Below are 26,644 nucleotides of genomic sequence, written 5' to 3'. Positions count from 1 at the left end.
CTGTATGAATCAAATTCAGGAGCATGTGAGAGATAAACAATAATGTACCACACCATGACATAGTTTATAATGTTTTATTAGAACAACAACAAACTAGAGAGCTGAATAAAGAAAAACTTAACGTGAATTAAATATACAATGTAGAATAACTGAGAAAGCCGACTAAGCATTTGATTGGGAAATTATTGGCAGAAAGATTTATGCATATAGCTATTGTGATTATCTATATACTCTGTATATACAGCATTATATTATTATTTAGCTATTCAGAATTAATTATCTCCTACTGGTCTTTGTACCTGGATGCTCATGTTAGAGTTTGTTTTTCTTTATGACAGGAAAGTTGTAAACACAAACAATGTGCTGTTCTACTGTTACAGGTAGAGGTGTTACCAGCTCTAATGACTGTGCTGTTCTACTGTTACAGAGGCCTTCACTGGTAAGATCCTCAGAGGGTGCCGAATGCTGCCATACCAAATGTATGGAAACACTCTCTCATTGCGGGTGCGTGTGAATGTGGGTAGGTGTGTGTTTCTATCAGAGTCAGAGAATGACAGCTTTCCTCTGTCCCAGTCCAGCTGCACTCTGATCCTCTGGGGTTTATGTCTCACTGTGAGAACAGTGAGTGATCCCTGTGAGGATGCTGCTCTGTATTTACCACGGTAGAACCAGATTCCACCCCATATGACTCCCTTCCTTTGGACAGACTCTGTCAACACACCCAGTGACCAGACTGTACTGTCTCCGACCTCAACATCCCAGCTGTGTCCCTGAGTTAACAGGAGCATGCAGTTAAACAAGTTACAATTGAACAACATGAAACTCCCCACAAGAGTGCAAGATTGTGTTTCAACTGTTGTGATTTTCTGTATAGTATTAAAGTTATTTGAACATGCCCACCTTCAGAGTTTGGAATGTGATGCTTGATAAACAGTCAAGAGTTGTACTGTGTCTAAACTGGTTCAACAAGGTTGAAAGAGTCAACTGGTGGAACAATCTGCTGTCCTCTTTCTCCCTCTAGTGGTAAAACAGTGAATTGTATAAATCAAAGTCAGTCAATTTTATTTATAAAGCACATTTAAAAATAACAGCTGTTAGCCAAAGTGCTGTACAATAACAAATAATTGAAACACAATAGGACACAAGACACAATCACAATAACTGCACAAACATGTTATCACTGTACCTACCTATGCCCATGTGCAAGAATACATAAATGAGTTTCAAGAAGAGATTCAAAACCATCATATGTTGATGTAGTTTTTATGTGAAGTGTCAAATGATTCCAGAGCTGTGGAGCAGCAGCTGAGAAGGCTTCAGTTTGAGACGTGTCCTTGAAATAGTTGACCGTAGACTACTGGTTGATCAGAGGTCTCAAGATGTATTTTGATGGAATGAAAGAAGATCAGACACATGGAGGAGCCAGGCCAGACAGACCCTTATAAACAAACAGTAATGCCTTGAACTGAATACAGTATTTGACTGGGAGCCAGTGTGGAGTGACCAGGACTGGTGTAATATGTTTTCTTTTCTTAGTTCCAGTCAACAGTCTAAGCAGCAGCATTTTGGACAAGCCGGAGATGTGACAGTAGACACTGTGAAACGTCCTAATACAGGACATTGTAATAGTCCAATCTGGATGCAATGAAAGCATGTATTACAGACTCCATATCTTTGGATGATAATAATGACTTGATGGAAACGGCTTCTGACCACAGCGTTGAACTCTTTATGAAAAGTCAAAGCAGAATTTAAAGTAACACCTACATTTCTAGCATGTGTATGAAAGTTCCCAGATTGAGGTCCTAGTTTACTGCCAACCATCTCTGTAGAAGCAGAGGGGCCAAAGATTAAGACTTCCGTCTTAGCTTCGTTTAACTGCAGGATGTGGGCTGACATCCGATGCTGGACATCTCTCAAACAATCCAACAAACACTGTCGACTTGAAACATCTTTTGGATGTAAGGGAACGTAACACTGAGTATCATCTGCGTAGCAGTGATATGAGAGAAAGCAATAGGTTATTTAAAACTTTGAGCGGCGCAGACTGTGCTATGGTCTAAAGCCAGACTGATATTTATCAAAAATACCATTGTCCTATAGAAATGAAGAAAGCTGGTTAAACACAACCTTCTCCAAAACGTTAGATAAAATGACTCAGAAGTGTTGGATCAAGATTTGGCTTTTTGAGTAGCGGCTGCACAATGGCATGTTTGAAGTAAGATAGGACTATTCCATTGTTCAAACTACTATTGATTATTGATGATAAACTAAAACTGGTTGTGTCAAGTGTATCATGTTTTGGAGAGTTGTTATCAGATGAGACACAAGGGTAAGTTCAGATAAATATGATAAAACAGGTGTGGACTAAGGGAACTCCAAAAGAGAGGGAGAAATACAAATCTTATTCCTTCAATTTTGTCCATAAAAAAGTTTTCACAAGCTGTGGGGGAGGGATCAGGATAGAGATTAGACATCGGATTTAACACACTGTTTATGGTATTAAATAATATTTTTGGACTGTGTGCATTTTTTGCAATAAGATCCAAAAAGTATTTGGCTTTTGCAGTCTTAACAGCTTTTTGATCATTAATCATACCATCTCGCACACATTCGTATGACATTTGTTGTTTGTCCCTATTCCATTTCCTTTCCGCTTTCCTCCATTTCTGTCTAATAGCCCAAGTTTCATCATTAAACCAGGGTTGAACGCAACTTTTGGGTTGCTTCATTTTAAAATGGGCAACGACATCCAGGATATTTGAATACAACATATTAATCATACTCACTAACTCATCAGGATTTACACTAAGGTATGATGACTCTATGAGGTGGGTGATGGGGGAAGTCATATAAGCAGTTTTTCCAACTGTAGACAAGTTGAAAAAACAATGTAGGTTATCACATCATTTCATAGATGATAATGATTTATGAGCTAACAAAGAAACTAAGGCTTGGTACAGTCAACATTCATGTTCAACGGTAAACAAGTATCACAATTAAGTAGGGTGACTAAGCATTTGAAATGGCAAATATTTGTAGAAAAAAGATACTCTGCTTTTTCTCATACACCTTACAGCATAAAGAGACATATGTAATTAGTTCTGCAACGGTACATGACTTCTGACTTCTGACATACTGTCATACATAAAGATCACCATTCTACCGAAAATTCGATCACTCCTGTTGATCTTTGTACCTGGATGCTCATGTTAGAGGTGAGTTTCCTTCATGACAGGAAGGTTGTAAACACACCCAACGTGCTGTTCCAGGTAGAACAGCTCTAATGACTGTGCGCTGTTCTACTGTTACAGAGGCCTTCACTGGTAAGAGTGTATGGATGACACATGGGTTGTTAATGTTCATAAAATCACCAGGGGGGTGTTCCATCAACGTCGATTAAGGATAAGCGAGACATATTCCGCCAAATCTCGCTTACTTCAGCGATAGTTCCGGTTAATAATCTCAAACAGGCAGAAACACAATGTCAAAAGACAGTTCCGTCAAGTAAATTCCTGCGTGCAAAGCACTTTGTTCGGAAACATAAGTGCAGACTTTTTGAAGTGCAGACATGAATGAATTTACGTGTTTACTTCATCTCCAAAGAATGTATTAATTTAAATAAACAAGTTAAGAAATAATGTCACTTTAACTGTTTTCAAAAGCCATTGGTTAATTGAAAATCAATTATGGTCTTCATAGACAGAAGTAATGCTTCCCTGACCAGTATATGTGGAAGAGGTATAGGTTCAGCAGGCCCAGCATTGTTTATCTTGTTAGATTTGATTGTCATTCTTAAAAAATATATACATAGAAGAACCCTTTAGCAACTCTTAAGGATGGCAATGAACACATAAGAGCAGCCTACCATCCTTCTTAGAAAGTAGTAGAAAGGAGAGTAGTAGACTATAATAGTAGAAATGAGGGTAGTAAACTGCAGTCTATGTAAGTAGCCCTAGACTATGTAGTCTGCTGGAATCACACACAAGGAAGCAAACTCACTGTAGCCAAGCCTTGACACTGTTCAGTCTGTCTGCATCTCTGTGTGTCTTTGCATGTGGGACATTATTGAACAGGGATGGTGACTTAAAAAGGTTTAGCAAAGGCAACTATGCCAGGAAATATGAAGGGTATACCTTGTTCCAAAGCAGTACCTGAATATTATCATCAGTTTTCCAGGTCATCTTGAAACACAAAGAATCAAGGAGATTTTTTATTCAATTGTATAAAGCATTTTCATTGTTTAAAGTATATGTTGACAAGCATCTATATTACTTCATCCTCTCCTTCTGGCTTCCCCAATGTTATAGATGCAATATCCTGTCCCCATGGGTGTATCCAGGCCCACTGGAAGACTCAGGGGGTGACTGCCTGGTGCCCCCAGGGTTGAAAAAGCTTTTCTAAAATGCTCTTTAGAGTGGCAAAAATTAGACCAAGTGCCCTACTGTCTGCCATTCACATTGTGAAATATGCTTGAGTGCCCAGGGTGCCCCACGCAATAAATGACAGTGTGCCCTCCATCAACATGTCTTAATGAGTTCCTTTATAGTAGATAAAATGTGATGCAGTACCCTATAAGATGCCCTTACAATGGTCTAAATTTGACTGTGCCCTTACTTCCAATGGAAAAGGGTGCTGTTCTGAAGTGCCCTTTATGCTGCCCCTACATGACAGTGTCCCAAATGGTGCCCTTTCCATAGAAGACGATTAGATGCTGTGTCCAACAGTCTCCCCTATAATGTTCCCACTAGGGCATGCTTTCCCAAAGTGAGGCTGTGACGACACTTGGGGTCCCATTCCCATAGTTACACTGGTGAGAGCCCATGTTGTGAAGTAGCAGCCCTTTAAATGTTTCCGCCCCTGCCCTTCAAACAGCCACAGTCTGCCACTGTCCAAGCCCCCTCTGGATCTGTGGAGGCAGACTATGTTAATTGGAAATCTGTAAATATGGGGCAGCTGTCCATACACTATCAGCCAGAATAGTATACGATTTGAATTAAATATGCACGCGTAATATAATAATTATATATTCTTAGTAATGCTGAGCAATTTTAAATGACTGTTCTGCCAAGCAAAGTGTGCTTTAGTTTGGGTCACCTTCTGATCTGAAAGTTTGTGCTGGATCTGTGCAATAATACTTCAGTGAATCCCCATTTTAGTCATGGTTATCTTTCCGTTTTATCTTAAAGCTCAGCATTTATCCTATCAGTTACATGTGTGTGTGGCAAAGTTATTTTGAAGTAATGTATTCATTTTGTTCAAGATGTGAAGACATCTGATGTGGGCTAACATTATTAGCCCACATCAAGTGCAATTAACCATGGCCTTCTTCAGTGTTTTGAATTTTATCCTACAATTTTCAATTGCTGCCACGTTCTTTTTTGGGTTATTATTCTCAATCTCCTGTTGAGAATATTGGCCATAGGCTACTGTCAGAACGGTTTCACACTGCTCATCAAATTACACTAATTATCAGTAGGCCTAATGTTAAGTAGTACAATTTACGCATTTTAACGGTCGTAATGGTTTGACAAGTTGTCTCCCTTGCAGTGTTAATTGCGGCAACATTGCCCTATTTGGGGACAATTCCCCCAAAAATCAAAAAATACATTTGCGCTGCTGAAAATAACACCACTCTGCTGGTTTCCGCTTTGCTTTTTGCGACATAACTCCTCTTTTCGACGATCGCCTGATCAGGGGGGTATTCCAGAAAGCAGGTTATGCAACATCACCAGCTAAGTTAACCCACCAGCTGATTCACAATGTTGCAGCAACCTACTGCCAATTTTGCTACAACGCTTGGTGTCAGCTGGGGAGTTAACTTACCCGGGTATGTCACATGACCAGCTTTCTGGAATACCCCCCTGGGCTACACAGTCTAAGCTTATTGAAGTCTAGCTTGAATTAACGTTGCCTGTTAGTGGAACGGAACGTTACTGGAACGGCTTGAGGCTTAAGTCTAAGTTGACATTTACCCAAGTGAGACTTATTCGTGTAAGCGCGACTTGCGTTAGCGGCGTTGATGGAACAACCCCAAGATCCTGTTGGGATGCGTGGATAGACAGACAGACACAAACACACACAGACAAAAACACTGGAATACTCAAGTACCGAATCCAATGAATCTTTATTGAACTGAACAGAAGAGAAAGGAGGACTTGACTGACAGTCTGGTCTCTGAACAATCTCATCTCTGTTCATAAAATACAGAGGTGTGTGTTTTAGTGTGTGTATGTGTGTATGAGTACGTGTTTGTGTGTGTCAGCTAGATGAATTGCAGAAGGAATGTGGTTAATTTAACACCAGACGGAATGATGAACAGATGACCTGTCACCTAACATGAGCAAAAGCAGCTTCTGATCCAGGATCAGATCTCCAGCTCCTCCCAGTGATTAATACTGGACTGCAATGAGAGGAGGCTGGCCCTACACCAGTGGATACCAGACAGCCTCTCCCTCCTGCTCCAGTCATGGAGGAGTCTAGAGCGAGCGGACAGACATACATTTTCCTCTCATTGTTGTTCCCTTTAAGTTGAACCTCACAGGTCACCAGACCAACACTTCACAACACACCACAGCAACCATTTCAGAAAACATACAAAAACAATAATAAAAATGGTTGTCATGACAATGTGACCTCTAGGCAGATTTTGACATAGTAAACTCTTTTTTTATTTTTATAAATGATTATAAACAGTTTACAGTACATATGGTATATATATTTAAAGTAATACATCATATAAAGACGACAGTTTGAAGAGTATCCTGGGCCTTCGGTGGCACTAGTAGACAGACTCATCTGTACTCTGAGAGCTGTGCAGCTTTCACCACCTGAGAGCTGTGCAGCTTTCACCACCTGAGTGCTGAGGTTATATCCTCCACCAGCCCCATGTCACTTGGAGGTTTCTATCAGACCCTCGTTCCATCTCTCCTCTGATTGGTCATGAGATACAACATCCAATCGCCAGATGAGTTACTTCTTCACTTCATTGGGTGTTAAATATACCACTCTCTCTTTTATTCGTTGATGGTCTACGGGTTGGGGATAGCCGTGTCCACTGATTTGCCGCTGGCCTGACTCCGCCCCTTTTGCCTCATTGGTGGGATAGGTGGCCCTTGTCGTTTGTATGAGACACTCTCTCCCCCCCTCCTCAACTCCTTCTATGTCTCCCTCCTCTGTCTCTCACTATGTTATCTCTCTGCTCTCTCCACTACCTCTCACCCCTCTCCCTCATCTCTCTTTGTCCTTTCTACCCCCTCTCCTCTCTCCTTCCCACACTCCTTCCTCTATTTGTCCTCTCACTCCACTCTCTCACTCATCTGTCCTTCCTCTCTCCTTCTCCTTTTCCTCCTTTTTCTATTTTCTCTCTTCTTTCTCCCCCTCTCTTCCCTCTCTCCATCCTCTCCCCCTCTTATCTGTCTCTTCTCTCCCTCCCTCACTGGTAAGATCCTCAGAGAGTGCAGAATGCAGCGATTACCAATGTAAGGAAACACTCTCTCAATGAAGGTGTGTGTGAATGTGTGTAGGTGTGTGTTTCTATCAGAGTCGGAGAATGACAGCTTTCCTCTGTCATAGTCCAGCTGCAATCTGATCCTCTGAGGTTTCTGTCTCACTGTGAGAGCAGTTAACAGAGCTGATGAAGATCTTGCTTTATATTCACCATGGTAGAACCAGATCCCCCAGTCTCCACCCCATAAGACCCCCTTCCTCTGGACAGACTCTGCTACCACACCCAGGTACCAGACTGTACTGTCTCCAACCTCAACATCCCAGCTGTGTGTCCCTGAGTTAAAGCCCTCAGAGCCCAGGACCCATCCATAGTAATCAAACCTCTCTGGGTTGTCAGGAAGCTGCTGTCTCTCCTGACTGAGTCTCACACTGGTCAGATCCTCAGACAGGATGAGGTCTGGATGGGCAGTGTTGGGGTCTAGAATCACAGGAGCTGAGGAGAGAGATCAGGTTTGTGTTGATGCAGTGTTTGATGTTTACACCCTCACCCACCAGGAGTTGACACCATGACAAACCCAGTAATGATTACCGTATTTTTCGGAAATAAAGCCGCAGTTTGTACCCTGATTTTACAGGTTTCTTGTGGTTGTACGGCTTATATTTCGATGCGGCTTATGGCCCGGTTTTAGAACCAAAAAGTGGCTTTGTCCCAAGATCTCTACAGACTACAGATTTCTACAGCTAATTTAATGCTCAACACTTGAACGGGGGCTTATTAGAGGAATTATTTACTGTGTCGTGTCAGTTACACTATCAGGGCTTGGAAATAGTGACTGGCTTAAGTAGGCAAATGGCTAGTAGAACATAACATTTCACAATAATTTCAGTAAATCAAACAGCGGCAAGTCCCAGTGAAATGTTATATACAGCTAGCAAACTAACGTTAGCTAGCATCGCTAACGACATTGGCTAATTCAACTTCGGCAGGCTATCCTCAGGATTTGCAAGCTAGCTAAATTTATACTATATCTAAAATAATTTTGTAGACATAACAATGGATTTTGCCACTAAATGAGTGACTTGGCTTTATATCAGGACATCCACAATCGAAGTGTGTTACACATCGCCTATACTCGTGTATTGCTTGGTATTGTAGCGACAATGCTCTTGGTACCCAGAATGCCCCGCGGCAAGATGAAAAGCTACAAAGTTAAGGACATTATCTTAGTTAGATAAGCATTCTTCGGAGTTCTATTGTTGTGTTCGTTCTGTTTTGATATGTGTAGTTCTATGGTCTGTAGTTTAGATAATTTGAGTGTTCACCCTGATTGTGAATGTTGTCTAGTTAGATGGCTATCCAAGCTGTCCAATGTGAAAGTGTAAATAAACAGTTGTGAGCATTATTCCTCGTCTTCAATTCTCAACGATAGTTGGCGTTACAGTATCATTGCTCCCGTATCAAGTGCGGCCTGTATTCCAGTGCAGCTTATACTACGATTTACAAACACAAAGCTCCCATTCTGGTGGGATGTGGCTTATAGAAAATGTGGCTTATTTTCCCTAAAATACGGTACTTAACTATCATGTACATGGATGGCATTGTTATTCTACATGTGTTGATCATGCTGTATTCAACATATCAGGCTGGTATTGGTGTGAGATGCAGTGTTTCCTCTATGTTGATTTTGATCTTTTTTTTTTATGATCTAAATTTCTGCCGCCACAGTATCAGAAATAGGGCTGTACAAAAGGCTGTCTATCAGCAGTGATTGTTAGAGTGCATGTTGGAGAATAGCACGGACATGCGCTTCACACCGCAGTTGAGATTGCGTGTGTGCGTCCTTGAGAACTGTAAATCGTATAATTTATGTAGTCCGTTCAATTAAGCCTCTTATTGTATTAGTTTATACTTCTTGCAAATTTAAATTAAGGGGTTTGGACAGATCTGCCCCCACTGCTAAACACAATTCTAGAGGAAACACTGGAGATGTGTTCGAGCAATACAGTGCATTAAGTAACAATGGTCATGTTCAGTTTGTATGCTGCACTGTAGTGACATATCTCTTGAAAAAGTGAAATCTCATGAACAGGTGCTCCTGCGTCACATACTCCCACTAAGGACCAACTGACTCCTAAATTATTTATTTTTTTAACTCTGTAAGTTCAATGTCTGACCTATGCACTTATATGCAAAAATAACATATAGTATCCATGCTGCTATTCAGCCCTTTGCACTTTCATTTAGTCATTTAGCAGACACTCTTATCCAGAGCGACTTACAGTAAGTACAGGGACATTCCCCTGAGGCAAGTAAGGTGAAGTGCCTTGCCCAAGGACACAACGTAATTTTGCACAGCCTGGAATCGAACCGGTAACCTTCTGATTACTTGCCCGCATCCCTAACCGCTCAGCCCCTTTACCCTGACTCACTTTACTCCTATATGTTGTTCTTATTGTATATGTTGTTTTTAACTTGTTGATGTTTGTTTGCACTATTACGTCAAATGTTGTATTACTTGCACATTTGGAGTATGGAGAAACACAATTTCGATCGTCTATGTACCGTATTTTTTGAAAATAAGCTGCATTTTCTATAAACCGCACCCCACCAGAATGGGAGCTTTGTGTTTGTAAATCTGAATATAAACGTATAAACGTAAAGCTGCAAAGTATAAATGTTGTTTAACACACTTCGAAAACGAAAGTAAGTGCGTAATGTATGTTTTCTATTGCCTGGGAATTAACTAATTTTTACTTTTAGACACGTGAGTTCTAAATATTTCCGACGGTCCCAAAAGCGTAAGTTAATTTTCCGAAACGGTAGATAGCTAGCTTTAGTTAGCTTCCGGGCTAAGTTAGCTAGCATAATACTCGTAGCAATGCTACTACCATGCTGCTAGTGTTACTTGTTAGCCTTCTCGTTAGTACATTTTGAAGCCATACTAAAGCGTTTGTGGCATACTTTTTGTCCATCGGAAAATATTCAGTTGGAATGTTCGAAATTGCATATGCGACGTTACGCTGTGAGACCTGCATTCGAACGATCACATATGTGCGACGCTACTCTGGGCTAAATAGCGTTCATGAAAAAAGTGTTTCTACAGTTGTTTTGTTATAAAAACTTTCTCTAAACCGCTTCTAAATATAAACTGCACCACCACAAGAAAAATGTGAAATCGGGTTATAAACCGCGGTTTTATTTCAGAAAAATACGGTAATTACTTGTTGCATGGTCTCATTGACAATACAGTTCACTATAACTATAACTTTGACATAGATGGTCTATAGACAGATATGAGAATGATAAGACAGATCATGATCACTAATGCAGGATATTGTTAGTAGTACTATATGGAATATTAATATGAGTACATGATCAGAAACTCACTGCATGTGACAACGTTCTGCATCTTCTCCCAGACTCTGAAGGTCAGGTTGCCCAGATGTTTGGCCACATCTATCAGTGCTCTTGAGACCAGCTGTGGATCCGGCAGAGTGGACTGGGCTCTGGAAGAACATTCTGGAGTCAGAGCTGCTGTGGGGTTGGGTTCAAAACCACAGAGGAGAGAGAGACAGGAGGCAGGTCACTTACCTTTTCACTGTGTCCTTGTAGTTCTGTGGAGATAATGAAGATGAAGTTAGACACTCATAAACACACCCAGCCAGCCATTCCATATGAACGTAGAGAGATCAGTCCTGACCTGCAGGAATGAGATGTCTTCAGCTCTCAGCTCCTCCTCTATGGCTCTGATTGTGTGTGAAAGTGTTGATATCTCTCTGCTCAGCCCCTCAATCTTCTCCTTCATCACCTGATTCTTCTGCTCCTCCTCCTTCCTCAGTGCAGCTATCCTGGCCTCCTCTTCCTCTTGTAGAAACTGGTGAAGCTTCTTAAACTCCTCCTTAATCTGCCTCTCTGTGTGCTGTGTCTGGATCTGGAGACATGGGGATTCATACAGAGGTTTAGGTGACCAGGACCCTGTTGAGTTTACAGAATAAGCCAGGCTCATGTCAGTTAGTCAGACTAATTTCCAGTGCATTCGGTTCCATAAAACCTGCTCAACGCAGGTACTATGGTTGGTGGGTGGGTGAGTGAGTGAAGCCATCTCAATGTAGTTGCTATGGTAATGTATGGTGCAAAATTAACCTGGTCCAGGGCAAGCTAACTGTGAGGCTTAGCACGTTTTGTTTGCGTAACCAGATGGGAAAACAAAGATTCAACACAGACTTTCTGCCTGTTTTTTTTTTTTTTTACCACTATCTGTTCCATGTACATTTATAGAAAATCAACTTCGATAAATAAAACATTGAATCCATTCAACAATAATGAACAATGATTTTATAATGATACTAACCTTCATAGCCTACGTTAAACGTATGGCTATATGGTAGTTTGTGATATCAACTGTTAAGGCAGATGCATGCTACATCTCAATCTAAATGATCCCAGTATAATTATCATGGCTACATAATAGTTAACCCTCGTGCTGCCTTCGGGTCACATGACCCAAAGGTTCATAACGAACCATTGTTGTGTTTACCCAATTTTACCCAATACAAAAACAAATAAAAATAATTTTCTTTTAACCATTCCAATGTGGGGGGTCTGAGACAGCCCGACAGTTAAAAGAAAATGCTTCACTTTGTTTTTGTATGAGGTAAATTTGTCGCAATACGACGGTGGGTCACAATGACTGATGGGTCAGAATGACCCGAAGATAACACAAGGGTTAACAGTTAGCCTGGCTCTGCCCTCCTACGTACTTCCGCTCAATTTTGATTTTGCTTCTGTACTAGGTCTGGGAATTCGGCACATAAGTCGGTTTTCTCAAATTAATTTTTTGTAGGGCCAATCAGCGAACAGAGGGAATGGCTGAGAACGATGACGTTGATGTTGTGTGCTAGTTTGAGTTGTAGTTCAGTAATGGCAGCGGAGAAAGATGCGAGCAAGTCAAAAAGTTGTGGATGAGGGAGCTGTCATAGTACACAGCTTAAAGGGAACATTCTTTCTGGAGAAGTCACGTGGCCGTGTGCATTGCTTTTTGCTGTGGTGGATCGATATCATCCATGTTCTACCTCTCGGGCTGCTTAAGAATAGGGTGCACCAGCAATTATCTTGACTTCTTGAATCTGACTTGAATTAGTCGGATTGCGTGAACTTGTTAGCTTAATTCAAGTCAGATTTGGGACTTTAATCATAGCTTTTTTCAGCGGCCTTTATGGAACAGGCCCCAGATTTTAAATGTTCAGTTTTAAATTTCAAAGCAGAGTTGTATTATTTTATTAGTCAACACGTTTACCTTAATATGATTTGTGGTTTGATCACAGGTCTGTTTAACTTCATTAAAGATCTTAAGCTTCTCCTGTAAGGACTTCAGAGCAGGCTGGAGTTCCTTCTGGAATGAAACATACCCGTTTTAAGGAAATGTTATTTAGTGACTTAGTTCTGACAAAATCCAATAGAAGGAATGACATTCAAAGTTTCTACAGAATGAGGAAATAGGATACTTTACATACAATAAAACATATCTAAGGATTCTGATACTAACAAAGTTTATTTTACATACATCTTATATTTAAAAAACACATCATGTTCTTACTATTCAAACCTTATGATTCTGTGCAGCTTCATCTATGGGTATACATCTGTGGTTGGAGTGTGGTTTCGACGTTTGACACACCACACACACTGGCTGTTTATCATCCAGACAGAAGAGCTTGAGTTTCTCACTGTGCAGACTGCAGAGCACCTCAGACCCTCGTCTCTCCTGTAAGAAGGACTCACACAGGTTCTTCAGGACCAGGTTACATGGTGGATCTGGATTGGAAGATCTTCTCCTACAGAGTGGGCATTCACGTGATTCTCTCTGTTTCCAGTATTCCTGCAGGCAGTCTTTACAGAAGCTGTGGCTACATGACAGGAGGACAGGATCATTAAAGATGTCACAGCACATAGGACAGGAGAGATCCTCCTCTGGGAGAGACGAGCTGGACGCCATTTTCTCACCCTCCTGCTGTAGTATGACGTTTACGTTCACTCCGATTCAGTCAGCAGTGAGTTAAAGTATCTGTAAATGACAGTATTTCCTCCTGTAGTTGTTTATAAGGCAGTATCTCACTCTTCTCAGTTTTTGTTGTGATTTAGTCAAATTTTCTCTAGAGTAGAACGGTGAATCTCAGAGTCTGTTGGTGAGCAGAGAAACACTGAACGCTGCTTCCTGTTTTGTGAGTCATAATGTGGGTGTGGCTTCAGGAAACCAGAAAGTAAACAGTATCCCTGTCTGGTCCGTGTGTATTGTAGTAACTGCAGAGTATTCCATCAACGTTGCAAACGAAATCTGCGCTTACACGAAAAAGCCTCGCTGAGGTAAATGTCAATTTAGACTTAAGCCTAAATTATTTCCACTAGTTCCGTTCCACTAACAATCAACGCTAATTCAAGCTAGACAAGTTTAGATTGTTCGCGCATATGGACAACAGAGGCAGACCAGGCGATAATCGAAAAGAAGAGTTATGTCGCAAAAAAGCCAACCCAGTCTCATCCCAACTCGTCAAATATTGACGCTCTGGCAGACCCCTTTGTCTTCGCTATCATACTATGGAACGCCGTTTGTGCCAAAACCCCAAATTTAACGTTCGTGTACGTCAATGTATGTCATCTGTACCCGGCCGTTTTTAACATCTGTACACGTTTAAAATTGGGTGCTACCACTTCATTTGTTTCTGAGGGGAAACCAGATGCACTGTCCCCACTCAACCACTCTTTATTGAATTAAGGTTAAGAAATAGGCTCATATAAATTGGCAGTGACATTATAAACTGTAGGCTATTTTGTAAGCTACTGAATACTTACTGAGAAAATAATTAAGCTTGTATACTATATCATATTCACATCCAAAAAAGGTTTACATTTAAGATCGGAAACACAATTTCGATCGTCTGAGTACCGTATTTTTCGGAAAATAAGCCGCATTTTCTATAAACCGCACCCCACCAGAATGGGAGCTTTGTATTTGTAAATCTGAATATAAACGTATAAAGGTAAAGCTGCAAGTATAAATGTTGTGTAACACACTTCGAAAACGAAAGTAAGTGCGTGATGTATGTTTTCTATTGCCCGGGAATTAACTAATGTTTACCTTTAGACACTTGAGTTCAAAATATTTCCGACGGTGCCCAAAGCGTAAGTTAATTTTCCGAAACGGTAGATAGCTAGCTTTAGTTAGCTTCCGGGCTAAGTTAGCTAGCATAATACTCGTAGCAATGCTACTACCATGCTAGCGTTACTTGTTAGCCTTCTCATTAGTACATTTTGAAGCCATACTAAAGCGTTTGTGGCATAGTTTTTGTCCATATTCAGTTGGGATGTTCGAAATCGCATATGCGACGTTACGCTGTGAGACCTGCATTCGAACGATCACATATGTGAGACACTACTCCGGGCTAAATAGCGTTCATGAAAAGTGTTTCTACTGTTGTTTTGTTATAAAAACATTCTCTAAACCGCTTCTAAATATAAACCGCACCACTACAAGAAAAAATTTAAATCAGGTTATAAACTGCGGTTTTATTTCCGAAAAATACAAATTAAGGTTAAGAAATAGGCTCATATAAATTGGCAGTGACATTATAAACCACTGTAGGCTATTTTGTAAACTACTGAATACTTACTGAGAAAATAATTAAGCTTGTATATTTAAGATCGCTAAAGTGCCCACTAGATGGCAGTGTGAGAGCACAAATGGTAAGGGCAGAGCCTCTGGTCAATGTGATGGGCATACCAAAATAACATTACAATAAAACAGGTTAGGAATACACAGGGTTGAAGACAGCTGGACAGTACACCGAGTAGCCTTATTCAAGAAATAAAACACAGGTAATACCCATGGCAATATACAAGCAATACCCAACACAGGGAATGTACAAAATACTTTTAATGTAATTGAGACTAAATTCAAATTTACATTATCCCCCCCCATACACACACACCCTATATTGACAATAGATAGATGGATGGGTAGGTTGGTGGGTGGGTGGATAGATATATAGAAGGATGTTTTCTTTAGTTTTTGTACTTTTTTAATTATCGTTCATAACTTTTAAGATTTGAGAACTTTGATAAAACTATAACTGATAGGTATGATACATGCTCTTAAGAGATTGTATCCTTTAGTGCCGGGGTACTCAATAGGCGGACTCCAATCCGGATCCAGACAATACAATTTGGACCAAAGCCAAAATCAAGGTTCTAATTTCGTCATGATCCAAGACAGTTCATTGGTGCGTGATTTTGCGCCCCAATGAACACCTGCTTTTTAAATATTTTTTATACACCTGCTCACTGCTGTCTTCTCATGCATGTTACAGCTGAGTGTTGAATGAACAGAAGGTTAACCCCCCCCCCCCCCCCCCCACACACACACACACACACACACACACACACATCCTACTGACCAACCTGTGTGGAAGAAATTGGGATTTCCTGTGTGCTTACATTATTCACTAATCAATATAACTAGTCATTGGATACTAGTTAGTATGTTCTCATGTAAGCTTGCTATTAATAAGAGTAGATGGTGTCTATGTGTCAGGGTTAATAGATGTTCGTGATCCGGAGAAAGTACTGGGTAAACGTCCTTGGTCATGACTACAAGGAGAGCGCCAACTATGATCTCTCTAGTCTGAGTGGTCATGTGTTGGGAGCTGTGAATCTCTTCCTCTGAGACTGTTGTAACGTCATTACAGCCTGACTGTCACTATCTATGTTTACATTCCTGTGCCCTATAAAAGATGGTCCTCCGGCTTTCAGAGCTGAGAGAGACATGATTGAGACCTAAGCCTGGTGTTGTGTGGTCATTTATTGTCAGAGGTCTGGTTTTCTCTCCCAATCTGCAGATTGATAATACTTATTAAAATCCAGAACTCAACTGAACTTAGTCACTCCGTTTATGAAGAGACGGACAAAACACTTTCTTCATCAATTGGCGTTGTCGAGCAGCAGGATTGCAGAACCAGATCCAGGAGAGACCCACGGCAGCACCAGTATAAAGCAGAACCCGTGGTGCACAAAACTAAATGGTAAGGGGATCCTTTTCCAAAACCCCATTCACGGACTGCTTTATGCTTGGTGCGCCTGCTGTCCCTCTGCGATGCTGGTAACGTAAACAATTTAAGAACCTTTTATTGTGACGTTCAGTTGGGAGCCTGGTCTTAGCAGACCAGAGTCTGCTAGGCCTCAACAGGAGGAAGATAATATTAGAGTTTTGGTTTAGTAAATTTGGGTCATTAATTGACTTGCTATTTTTACTTTGTCTTGGTCAGAGTTGGCAAACTCTGATAGCGTACAAGAACTCTGGTCGTGTGAAGTATTGAAAAAGTATGTAAAACAATCTGTGTTCTTGATCTGAGGCAAAGGATCTGTTAAGAGAATACGTCCCATACTCTTGATCTGGGGAAAAGGATCTGATAACAGAGAGTATGGTTTTACAGATGCAGACCAGGGGTGAACCAAACAAGGAAAGGTATGTGTTTCTTTTAAAATGCACGTTTACAGCTGAAAACTTTAGTTGAACAGACATCTTATGTTGGTTTGAATTGTATTAAGTTGAATTGTAACTGTATTAAGTTTTGTGTTGGGCTTTTCTCTTTTGAACAGAGATCTTAGTGGGACTTTTATTTTGGTTTGAATTGTAACTGTATTAAGTTTTGTTTTGGGCTTTTCTTAAGACCAAGCACAGTAGGTGGGCAGTCATAATGTATCAGGGTCACAGGCTTTATGCGAGAGACCAACTTTTAAGGGTAAAGTGGTTTTAAACAAGTTAGGGATACTTTGACAATGTAAAGGGGCAGTTAGGCTTTTAACTGACAAGCTTGGCATTTAATTATCAGCGAGGGGCACAATCAAATACTAAGGGAAAGATATAGACTGGCAGTTTATGAATTAACTCGTCCCTTTTAAGCACGAATTGTGGTTATTTTGTTACTTATGGAGTTGAGGAAATTATTGTATGCGCGTTCCCAAAGAGTTGGGTCTTTGTAGGCGCGTCCCATGATCGAGCGCCGGAGGGCGAGGATAGTTTGGTTTGAAAAAGGCCATATTTGTAGTTCACTACCACATGATATTGTAGTTCTTTTATTCTTCAATATTGTGACCGTTTTACAGTGCTATGAGATTGTGCGACTGTTTTATAGTGCCATGTGATTTTGTGACTATATTCTAAAGTGCTGTGTGATTTCTTGCTGCAGTAAATCAATAGAGTTGGTTTCATACCGTTAGGAGATTTGTTACAGATAGCCTACGTCGTAATTCAGTATGGGTAGTTCAGCTTCCACTACGAGAACGATAGAGACGTTGTTACCTGCGAACAGTCCAGCCAGATATATGTTTGAGCTACATGGAATTCAAGCAGTGTCAAGCATTGACAAAATGGCATGCGTGGACAAATCATGACCCGACACATTGTTTTCCGTTGGAGGGAACGTTTGACGTAAAAATATTGGAGAGTCTAAAAGCGGTTTTGAAAGACAAGGAAACAAGTCGGACGTGTAAACAATTTGTCAGCTGGCCAATGTTTATGATATGGTTAACTGAAGCTACGAGACGACGTGGCATTGTCTATCTTGAGAAAATACAATCAGATCAAGCTAAAACTGATTCTGATAAGAGAAGCTAGGAGTGAGCTGGAGCGTCTTGAGAAACAGAGACAAGATGCACAGAAAAGTGAGCTAGAACGTTTCGAGCGAGACAAACAAGAGGCTGCTAGAATTGAACTAGAGCAGTTTGATAGAGAGAAGGTCGGGGAGTCACGTTAGAACGTGATCAGACTGAACAAAGTCATAAAGTGAGGGAACTCGAGACATTGCTTGCACATGCTAACGGTGCCAAAACAAATTGTGAGGAGTCAGTAGTTGTGAAACAGGCTGAAGGTAGCGCTCAAGGGAAACTACTACCTAAGATTTGTAGCCTATTTACCGACGATGAAGATGATGTTGTTGCTATAGCTGCGGCTATGCAGAGGAGAGCCAGAGACATGGAAAATTAATTGTTATGGGAAGCAGCGGGTCAGGTGCAACCAGCACAGAACCTACAAGAGAAGGTTGAGGTTCATACCACAGAAAATATGATTGGTGAGGTTAGTCAGGAAGGCCTAAGAACAGAAGAAGCACTACTGCTTATGAGGTTGTGGAAAGGGTTCAGGTCAATCAAGCAGAGAGAGCCCCAACCATGAAAGGCCTGTAACTATCAGTTGAACCCCCAGGTATCAATGAACCCTATGTGTGCATATCCACGTCCTGATGTATGACAGCCTATGTACTTTATAGCCCATGGTCAGTGACTGAGCTGAGGGAGCTAGGAAAGGGATTTCCTGACATGAGAGGACTCAGCAACATTTCTAAGAGATTTGCAAATAGTTATCAATGTCATACATACTTTTATTGATTTGAATCAAGGGTAAGAGGTTGCACTCCAGCCCGGTGTGTTGAGAAATAGATTCCTGATGGTGTTTAATGGCAGTAATACCGAAGGGGTGTTGCTTGACTGGAGCAAAGTGTATGATTGCAAACAGAGAAAAGATGAGGATCCTACAGATTATCTGGAAAGATTTACTAGGATTTTTGAAAAAAAAAAAAAACATTTCTGGTTTCACAGCAGCTGCATCCCCATTCCATGTTGTCACGTGTTCATATGTGGATTGCTTCCTGAACTCCAGGTAGAAGTTAAGAAACAGGTTCTACATTGGGAGAACAAAACTTGCTATAATTATGGATTTTGTCAAACATAATTGTACATTGATGCAGGAGAATGCAGGAAAGAAAGTTGAGAAATTAATGACATTGCAAATGAATGTCTTACGGAGAGAAAATAATATGTTTAAAGGAAAAAAGAGAGCCAGGAGCAGGCAGCAAGGGGAGTTAGAGATAGACAGGGATATGTGCATACTCTGTAGACAGATATGCCACAGGGCAGGTGATGGTCCAGGCACAGTATACAGAAAATAGTCAGTACCCTTCAGTCACATACTCCATACTACTGCACTCAACCCCTCCCGTTTTCTTCAGAACGAAGAGCTTGCTGTGGCCTGCTCAAGGACACTCAGACAGTAAACAGCCACAATCAAAATAAGAATAATCAAGAATAGGGGAGGCAGAGAGCTTCTCTTTTTCAAGTAAGTCACAGAGCTACTAGGTCAGCCAGTGCAACTGTAGACAGTACCCGAAATCAATGAGATGGTAGTGGTAGTTTCTGGGGTTCCTGTGGACACAACTGTCAGTTAGCTGTTATGGGTGGATAGATGGATCTTTGAATGAAGATGTATTTCTTTCAACTATGGGGTGTCAAGTAAATCTGTTTGAAAGGAATTTGTTGTGCAAACTGAACCGAAATGAAATGCACTACTGACTTTTTCTTATCTATTCCTTAGGATAAAGAACACTTGGCCTAGCAATCCCATACACATCCCCCATCAGTGGAATGCAGAGATTTTAGCGACCGCAGATATGGCCTTGCTAGAAGCTGGGCCTGAGCTACTGTGGTCCACACACGCTTATCATATTGGGCGCATTAAGAATGCTACCCCAGTTGTTATCATTGTTTGTAGTACGACTCTTGAGAACCGTACCTCAGTATGCTAGTAATAGAGAAGTAGGGAAAGGTATTGTCCCAGTTATTAATGCTTTGTTGAAACAAGGAGTCATAGGTAGACTTTAGGTCAATTTGATCCTTTAATGCTAATAAAATACTTGGAAGTTTATTATGGGTTTATAAGCAGGTAATGCCTGTGTTATACATCCTGTTGTGCCTAACCCTGTTACGATACTTAGCAAGTAACCCTGTTACTTTCTAGCTCTGTGAATGACTATTGTTTGCTTTCTTTTCTGTTACCATTGCAGAAGAGAGCCAGTATCTGTTTGCATTCACGTTTCGCCAGGTCCACTATACATTTCAGTTCTACCACAGGGGTACACCGAATCACCTACGTTGTTTAGTCAAGCATTACGAGAGGACCTCCAGGATGTCACCTTAGCAGCCGGCTCTACTCTGGTGCAGTATATTGATGACCTTTTTGATATGTTCTAAGAATCTTGCCTCCTGCCAACAGGACACTATTGCTGTGCTACAGGCACTGGCTGAGAAGGGCCACAGGGCCTCAAAGGCAAAACTGCAGTTATGGTCTTAGGAGGTCAAGTATCTGGGCCATACACTCAAAGGTACAGAGCATCTATTGACGCCTGATAGAGTGGAGGCCATCCGATGGATACCGAAGCCTAGAACACCAAAACAACTCAAGTCTTTTTCTAGGTTCAGCCGGGTATTGTCGTTAGTAGATCCTTGATTATGCTGTGTTGGCTAGACCTATCCTTGACTTAAGGAAGGAGACTGATACTCATTTGTTGTGGAAAACTGAAGCTGATAAATCATTTGTATCTCTCAAGCAGGCCTGGGCCCAGGCGCCAGCTCTCGGTCTGCCAGACTACACCAGGGTGTACTGACCCAGCAGTATGGTAATCTTAAGAGGCCTATTGCCTATGTGAGTTCTTCTTTAGATACTGTGGCAGCAGGTTTCCCCCTGTGCTTACGAGCAGTCTGTGCTGCGGCAACATGTGTGTAAGCAACTTCAGATATAGTGCTGGGGTCGCCCTTGGCAGTGATGGTTCCTCATGCAGTAAGTGCTTTTCTGTTACGCACCAAAACTCAACACCTGTCAGCCACTAGAGCTACAAAGTATGAACTGTAATTGTTGACTAAAAGTAACATTACAATCCATAGATGCTCCCCATTGAATCCAGCTTCATTGTTGCCCAACCCTGATGATGGTGAACCACATGACTGTGAGATGGTTGTCGATAAAGTGCTAACACCCAGACCTGATATGTTTGACAAACCTATGGATAATGCTGAACTTGTGTTGTACGTAGATGGATCTTTGTCCCGAGAATGGGATGGCTCTCTAAACTCCGGATATGCGGTCTGCACGGACAGTGAGACATTCAAATCTGGTAAACTGTCTCCACAATGCACTGCACAGCAGGCAGAGTTTTGCTTTGACAAGGGCATGTTGTTTGTCAGAAGGCAAGGTCGTAAATATTCACACTGACTCGAGGTATGGATTTGGAGTTACTCACGATTTTGGTGCCATATGGCGAGAAAGAGGTTTCATTAACTCCTCAGGTGGAGCAATCAAGAATGGAAAGATGATTGATAATTTGTTGTCTGCAATACTACTACAGAGAAAGCTAGCTATTGTTACTAAGTGTGAGGCTCATACTAACAATACAGATGATGTTTCAAGAGGAAATGCTAGAGCTGATTTAGCAGCAAAGGCTGCGGCCAACTCCTCTGATGTGTCCCAGGTCTCTATTTGTTTGTGTCTCAGCAACCGGAAACACGCACTCCCTCTCTTCATGTTGTGGCGGACCTTTGAGCCGCTGCTGATAACACTGAGAGGGATGGTTGGTTATCCATGGCCGTGTGAAAGATCCAACTTCGGCAGTGTGGAGCCACCCCGACGGCCGCGTGGTGGCGCCACGTGCATTGTTCCCTTGGTTAGCTCGCATGGCGCACGACTGTGCCCATACGAGCAAGGGGGGTATGGTCTCAATAGTAAATACTGATTGGTTTGCACCTGGTTTTTCCACAAAGGCTGAGCAACATTGTGCTCAGTGTCATACCTGCCAGCAGCATAATCCCGGAAAGGGACCAAAGAGAAGAGACGCAGCCCACCCGCCACCAAGTGGTCCTTTTATGCATTTACAAATTGATTTTATTCAGATGAACAAGTGTTGTAATTTTGAGTATGTACTTGTAATTGTTGACATGTTCTCGAAATGGGTAGAAGCCTACCCATGTCGGAAAGCTGATGCTACCACGGTAGCCAAGATTCTCATTAGAGATGTGATCTGTAGATATGGGATCCTCACAAGACTGTCCAGTGATAGAGGTTCACATTTTACGGATCAAATTGTTCAGGAACTTTGTAAAGCGCTCCAGATCAACCAGCATTTTCACTGTCCCTACCACCCACAGTCTGCAGGGGCAGTGGAGAGGCAAAATGGAACTTTGAAAAACAAACTAGCCAAGATATGTGAAGAGACTGGCCTAAAATGGCCTGATGCACTCCCACTAGCTCATATGGCCATGAGCCCAGAGGAGGAATGGACTTTCCCCACACAAGATAGTTTTAGGGAGACCAATGAAATTGCCTGTCTCTCCCCCACTATCATTGAAACAGATGGATATCCACCAGATGGATGATACAATGTTAAACTTTTGTTTTGCCCTAACTAGAGCAACCAGGGTTGTGCATTCACAGGTGAAAGCTGCCCGCTGGGGAGCCATGTCATCCCTATCAACCGGGAGACTATGTGAAAGTGCACAAACGGAGGACTGCCCTCTCACCAAGATGGACCGGTCCATACCTGGTTTTCTCTTGGTGACTCACACAGCTGTAAAGGTGGAGGGTCCCAACGGAGAGCCAGGGGTCGGTGGAGGAGCAGGTGCACCTCCAAATGGTGCCTGCTCCAACTTGTCATTTGTCTCATCCCCACTGGGTTACTCCTCCAGGAGTACACCAAGGGGGGTGGAGACCCGTTTGCAGCGGCTGATCCGGGAGCAGGCTCCAGTCCAGCTGACCGATTTGAGCCAAAACCAGGATCCCGCCATCCAGCACTCCAATCCAGGGGCGCTGAGAAGGAGGTCCCAAAGAGCACCCACCCGGAGGTGTTGAAGACGTCGAAAGGTGAGTCACATGAGGAGAAAGCCAGAGAGGGGCTGCTGTTGCTACCGTGCCTCTCTCCCCCATGTGTGATTCATGAAGCAGATGACAGCACCCAGACGGGAAACCAGAGAGAGGAGCCTGGAGAGGGGAAGACACTTTCAGTCTTCCTCCGGCCTCTACATGAAGCAGATGACAGCACCCAGAATGGGGACGAGAGGATACTGTGGTGGAGGCCTTCGGTTGTTTCAAGGAAACCGAGGCCGCTGCCGGAGCTACGATGAGAGATGAGATCCAGACATACTGACGCACACACCTGACAGACATTTACTGATACTGGACGCACGAGTCCACAGACATCGCATACATGAGCCACACCGAGAGTCACTATTGCACGCTCCCAATTATACTGATGTGAACATTGAGATTCATCATAAAGCACACATGAAGAACAATCTGTGCAACAACACCTTTCCGTGGACGGGAAAAAATGACTGGACGCAGCATTAGAGGGGACAGACCTTGCAGGGTTTGTGGTTAGAGTCCCAAGCATTCTGGAGGTTATCCAGGGATCTGTCCCTCTGTCAATGGCTGATATGTGTAAGGTCAAGAAGTGGCCTTGTGTAGGGTTGGATGTAACAAATGTGACTGTTCTGTCGAACAAGTCAGTCATCTCTTGAATATGCCCCACCTGCATTGTTTTGTGTATGGCATAGTGGTACAGTGAGAGTGAAAAAATACATGCAAGGATACGGTTTCTATGTATGCTCACACTCTACTGGATGATTTGTAAGTTCAATTGTATCTGAGTTCAATGTTACTTGTCCTGTATACCATTTGGGCGGGTGACATAAATTCCTGATGTTGCTGACTATGCTATTCCTACACTTTTAGCATACTACAGAAGATGTAGTATATGGTTGATTAAATCTTTAAATAATTATGGGAAGGTATTTGGTAAAAAAATACATGTAACCACACTGTGGTATGTATGCTAACAGCCTGTTGCATGATTTGCCTGTTGCAGATGGACCTGTAAGTATAAGGGCATCACCATTTTGGTCTCGTCGTGCAGCTAACAATGGCACCATGTGGGTATGTGTTAAGAGTGCTTATTATTTCCTGCCGGCCGTCTGGTCAGGAACGTGTTACCTTGGGTTTATTGTAGGAGCCCTCAGACCTGTAGATGGGTTGCCCCTGCACCCCTTTCCCAAACATTGGTGGCACCGCCACAAGAGAAGTATTATTAATGCAGATGCTAAGAAGCTGGGATCACATCACGTGGATTCAATAGTACTCAGTCACTTTTCACGTTTTCAGTTGCCATTCTCCATGTGTATGGTGTTATCACTGCCTTTAGAGATATTAGGAGCTTAGCAGTAGGGTTGGAGTCCATTGGTAATGAGACAGCCGACGCCTTAACTGCAGTTGCGTCTGAGATGAAGGCCATGAGGCAGGTAGTGCTCCAGAACCGTATGGCACTGGATTATCTGTTGTCAGTTCAGGGAGGTAGCTGTGCTGTGATAGGTCATGACTGTTGTACTTTTATCCATGATGAATCTGCTAATATCACAAGTATGGCTGCTTACATTAAAACATAATGTCAGCTTTGGGGGAACCTGAAGCTAGGAATTGTGCTGACTGACCTCCTCTGTTCGGGGTTTCTTTTTCGACTATCATTCAAATAGGAATCACTGGATTGGGCATGTTAATCGTTGTTGTGCTGATTGTGGTTTGCGCTTGGAAGATGTGTACTGCCTGCTGTGTACAGTGCTGTGCAGTAGGTTTTCGTAAGGCTGCCAGTAAGATTATGGTAGCCCAAATCAAGCCACAGACAAAAGCAAGCAAGACTGATGATAACTTTATTGCCCTGGGAATGACTGAAATGTCTGATATGTAATCTCAAGTACCAAGTGACTATTTTGCCAATGTAATAAAGATGGCCATTTGCCTCCTTCTATTTTCCAACTGATATACAATGCTGTATGCAATGTGAATAGATCTGTCCTTGACCACAGATCAGTTAACAATAATTAAAGATGGTTACTTTATTACTTTTTATACTGTTTGAAATACTCTGAATTTAATGAACAGTGTTTGACCTATACCCTGATGTGTTGAGCTCACGAGAGCATGACCAGTGGGTATGTCCAGCAGAGAAATATGCCTATGTTTCTAGAACTATTGATAAACTAAGCAAAAAGCTATTCACTTCAATGACTTTGTACCTTTTCACCTGTGATTGGGTACTACCTAATATTTCTTCAAATCCTATAATCATATATGCTGTGCTGAGTAGTTACAGATACTGTATTGTTTGATTGTTAAGGTTTTTAAATGGTATGAAACTTGTGAAATGTAAGGCACTACAGCAGGCCCCAGATAAACAGTTGATGAATGGTTGTTGTGTTGACGTTAAGCGTCAAAAGGGGGGACTGTGGAAGAAATTGGGATTTCCTGTGTGCTTACATTATTCACTAATCAATATAACTAGTCATTGGATACTAGTTAGTATGTTCTCATGTAAGCTTGCTATTAATAAGAGTAGATGGTGTCTATGTGTCAGGGTTAATAGATGTTCGTGATCCGGAGAAAGTACTGGGTAAACGTCCTTGGTCATGACTACAAGGAGAGCGCCAACTATGATCTCTCTAGTCTGAGTGGTCATGTGTTGGGAGCTGTGAATCTCTTCCTCTGAGACTGTTGTAACGTCATTACAGCCTGACTGTCACTATCTATGTTTACATTCCTGTGCCCTATAAAAGATGGTCCTCCGGCTTTCAGAGCTGAGAGAGACATGATTGAGACCTAAGCCTGGTGTTGTGTGGTCATTTATTGTCAGAGGTCTGGTTTTCTCTCCCAATCTGCAGATTGATAATACTTATTAAAATCCAGAACTCAACTGAACTTAGTCACTCCGTTTATGAAGAGACGGACAAAACACTTTCTTCATCACCTGGGACCTGTCTGGAGCTGAACCAACAAGCTGAAGTTAAACACCTGCTACAGGGAGCTGAGTTTTTATACTGATGACTTCTACTGATTTTCTGTATAGTAATAAAGTTATTTGAACATGTCCACCCTTCAGAGTTTGGAATGTGATGCATGATAAACAGTGAAGAGTTGTGCTGTCTCAACTGGTTCAACAAGGTTGAAAGAGTCAACTGGTGGAACAATCTGCTGTTCCCTTTCTCCCTCTAGTGGTGGAGGACAAAATGCTGTGAATTAAACCAAGGAGAGTTTGAGATTTAAATAACAACATACTGAATCATTTCACAGTTAATACTATTTTATGAGAACACAAATAATCTAGAACTTTTAGTCAAGATTCACACTCAACAACATACAAGTATCACAACTGAGTAAGGTGACTAAGCATTTGATTTTGCAAATATTTGTAGAAAAAAAGACAATGCTTTTTGCTATAGTGGACATACACATTACAGCATTAATAGGCATTATATCAATACTTTGTTCTGCAAGGC

The 26,644-nt window shown here is 41.8% G+C and overlaps 1 protein-coding gene across 2 annotated transcripts; it reads right to left on the bottom strand.

Annotated features, from left to right (window-relative positions):
• Positions 1-107: 107 nt before the first annotated feature.
• On the bottom strand, positions 108-13,705 carry LOC134034678 (nuclear factor 7, ovary-like). 2 transcript variants are annotated; one of them, XM_062479193.1, is made up of 8 exons: positions 13,056-13,705; positions 12,747-12,842; positions 11,151-11,381; positions 11,042-11,064; positions 10,838-10,956; positions 7,478-7,942; positions 1,815-1,824; positions 108-465 (listed from the first exon to the last, which is right to left on the bottom strand). In XM_062479193.1, exons 1-8 carry the CDS (start codon positions 13,443-13,445, stop codon positions 399-401), a joined length of 1,401 nt encoding a protein of 466 aa, XP_062335177.1. In that variant the 5' UTR covers positions 13,446-13,705; the 3' UTR covers positions 108-398. The 2 variants fall into 2 exon arrangements, 1 of the variants encoding a protein (XP_062335177.1); XR_009932257.1 differs by lacking the exons at positions 108-465; positions 1,815-1,824 and adding an exon at positions 6,111-6,479 and having other exon boundaries at positions 6,783-7,942; positions 13,056-13,698.
• Positions 13,706-26,644: the final 12,939 nt, after the last annotated feature.

The sequence above is a fragment of the Osmerus eperlanus genome, chromosome 15 (assembly GCF_963692335.1).
Source record: "Osmerus eperlanus chromosome 15, fOsmEpe2.1, whole genome shotgun sequence".
NCBI lineage: Eukaryota > Metazoa > Chordata > Actinopteri > Osmeriformes > Osmeridae > Osmerus > Osmerus eperlanus.
This window is presented reverse-complemented; position numbering and strand designations above follow the sequence as displayed.

What these genes read in the sequence shown, in the direction of transcription:
- LOC134034678 (XM_062479193.1), bottom strand. Translation starts at nt 13,445, where the DNA reads ATGGCGTCCAGCTCGTCTCTCCCAGAGGAGGATCTCTCCTGTCCTATG. An exon ending in AAGCTGCACAGAATCATAAG is followed by an intron (nt 12,843 to 13,055) that starts GTTTGAATAGTA and finishes GTTTCATTCCAG; the next exon opens with AAGGAACTCCAGCCTGCTCT. An exon ending in GCAGAACGTTGTCACATGCA is followed by an intron (nt 7,943 to 10,837) that starts GTGAGTTTCTGA and finishes CTCTCTCCTCAG; the next exon opens with CTCCTGTGATTCTAGACCCC.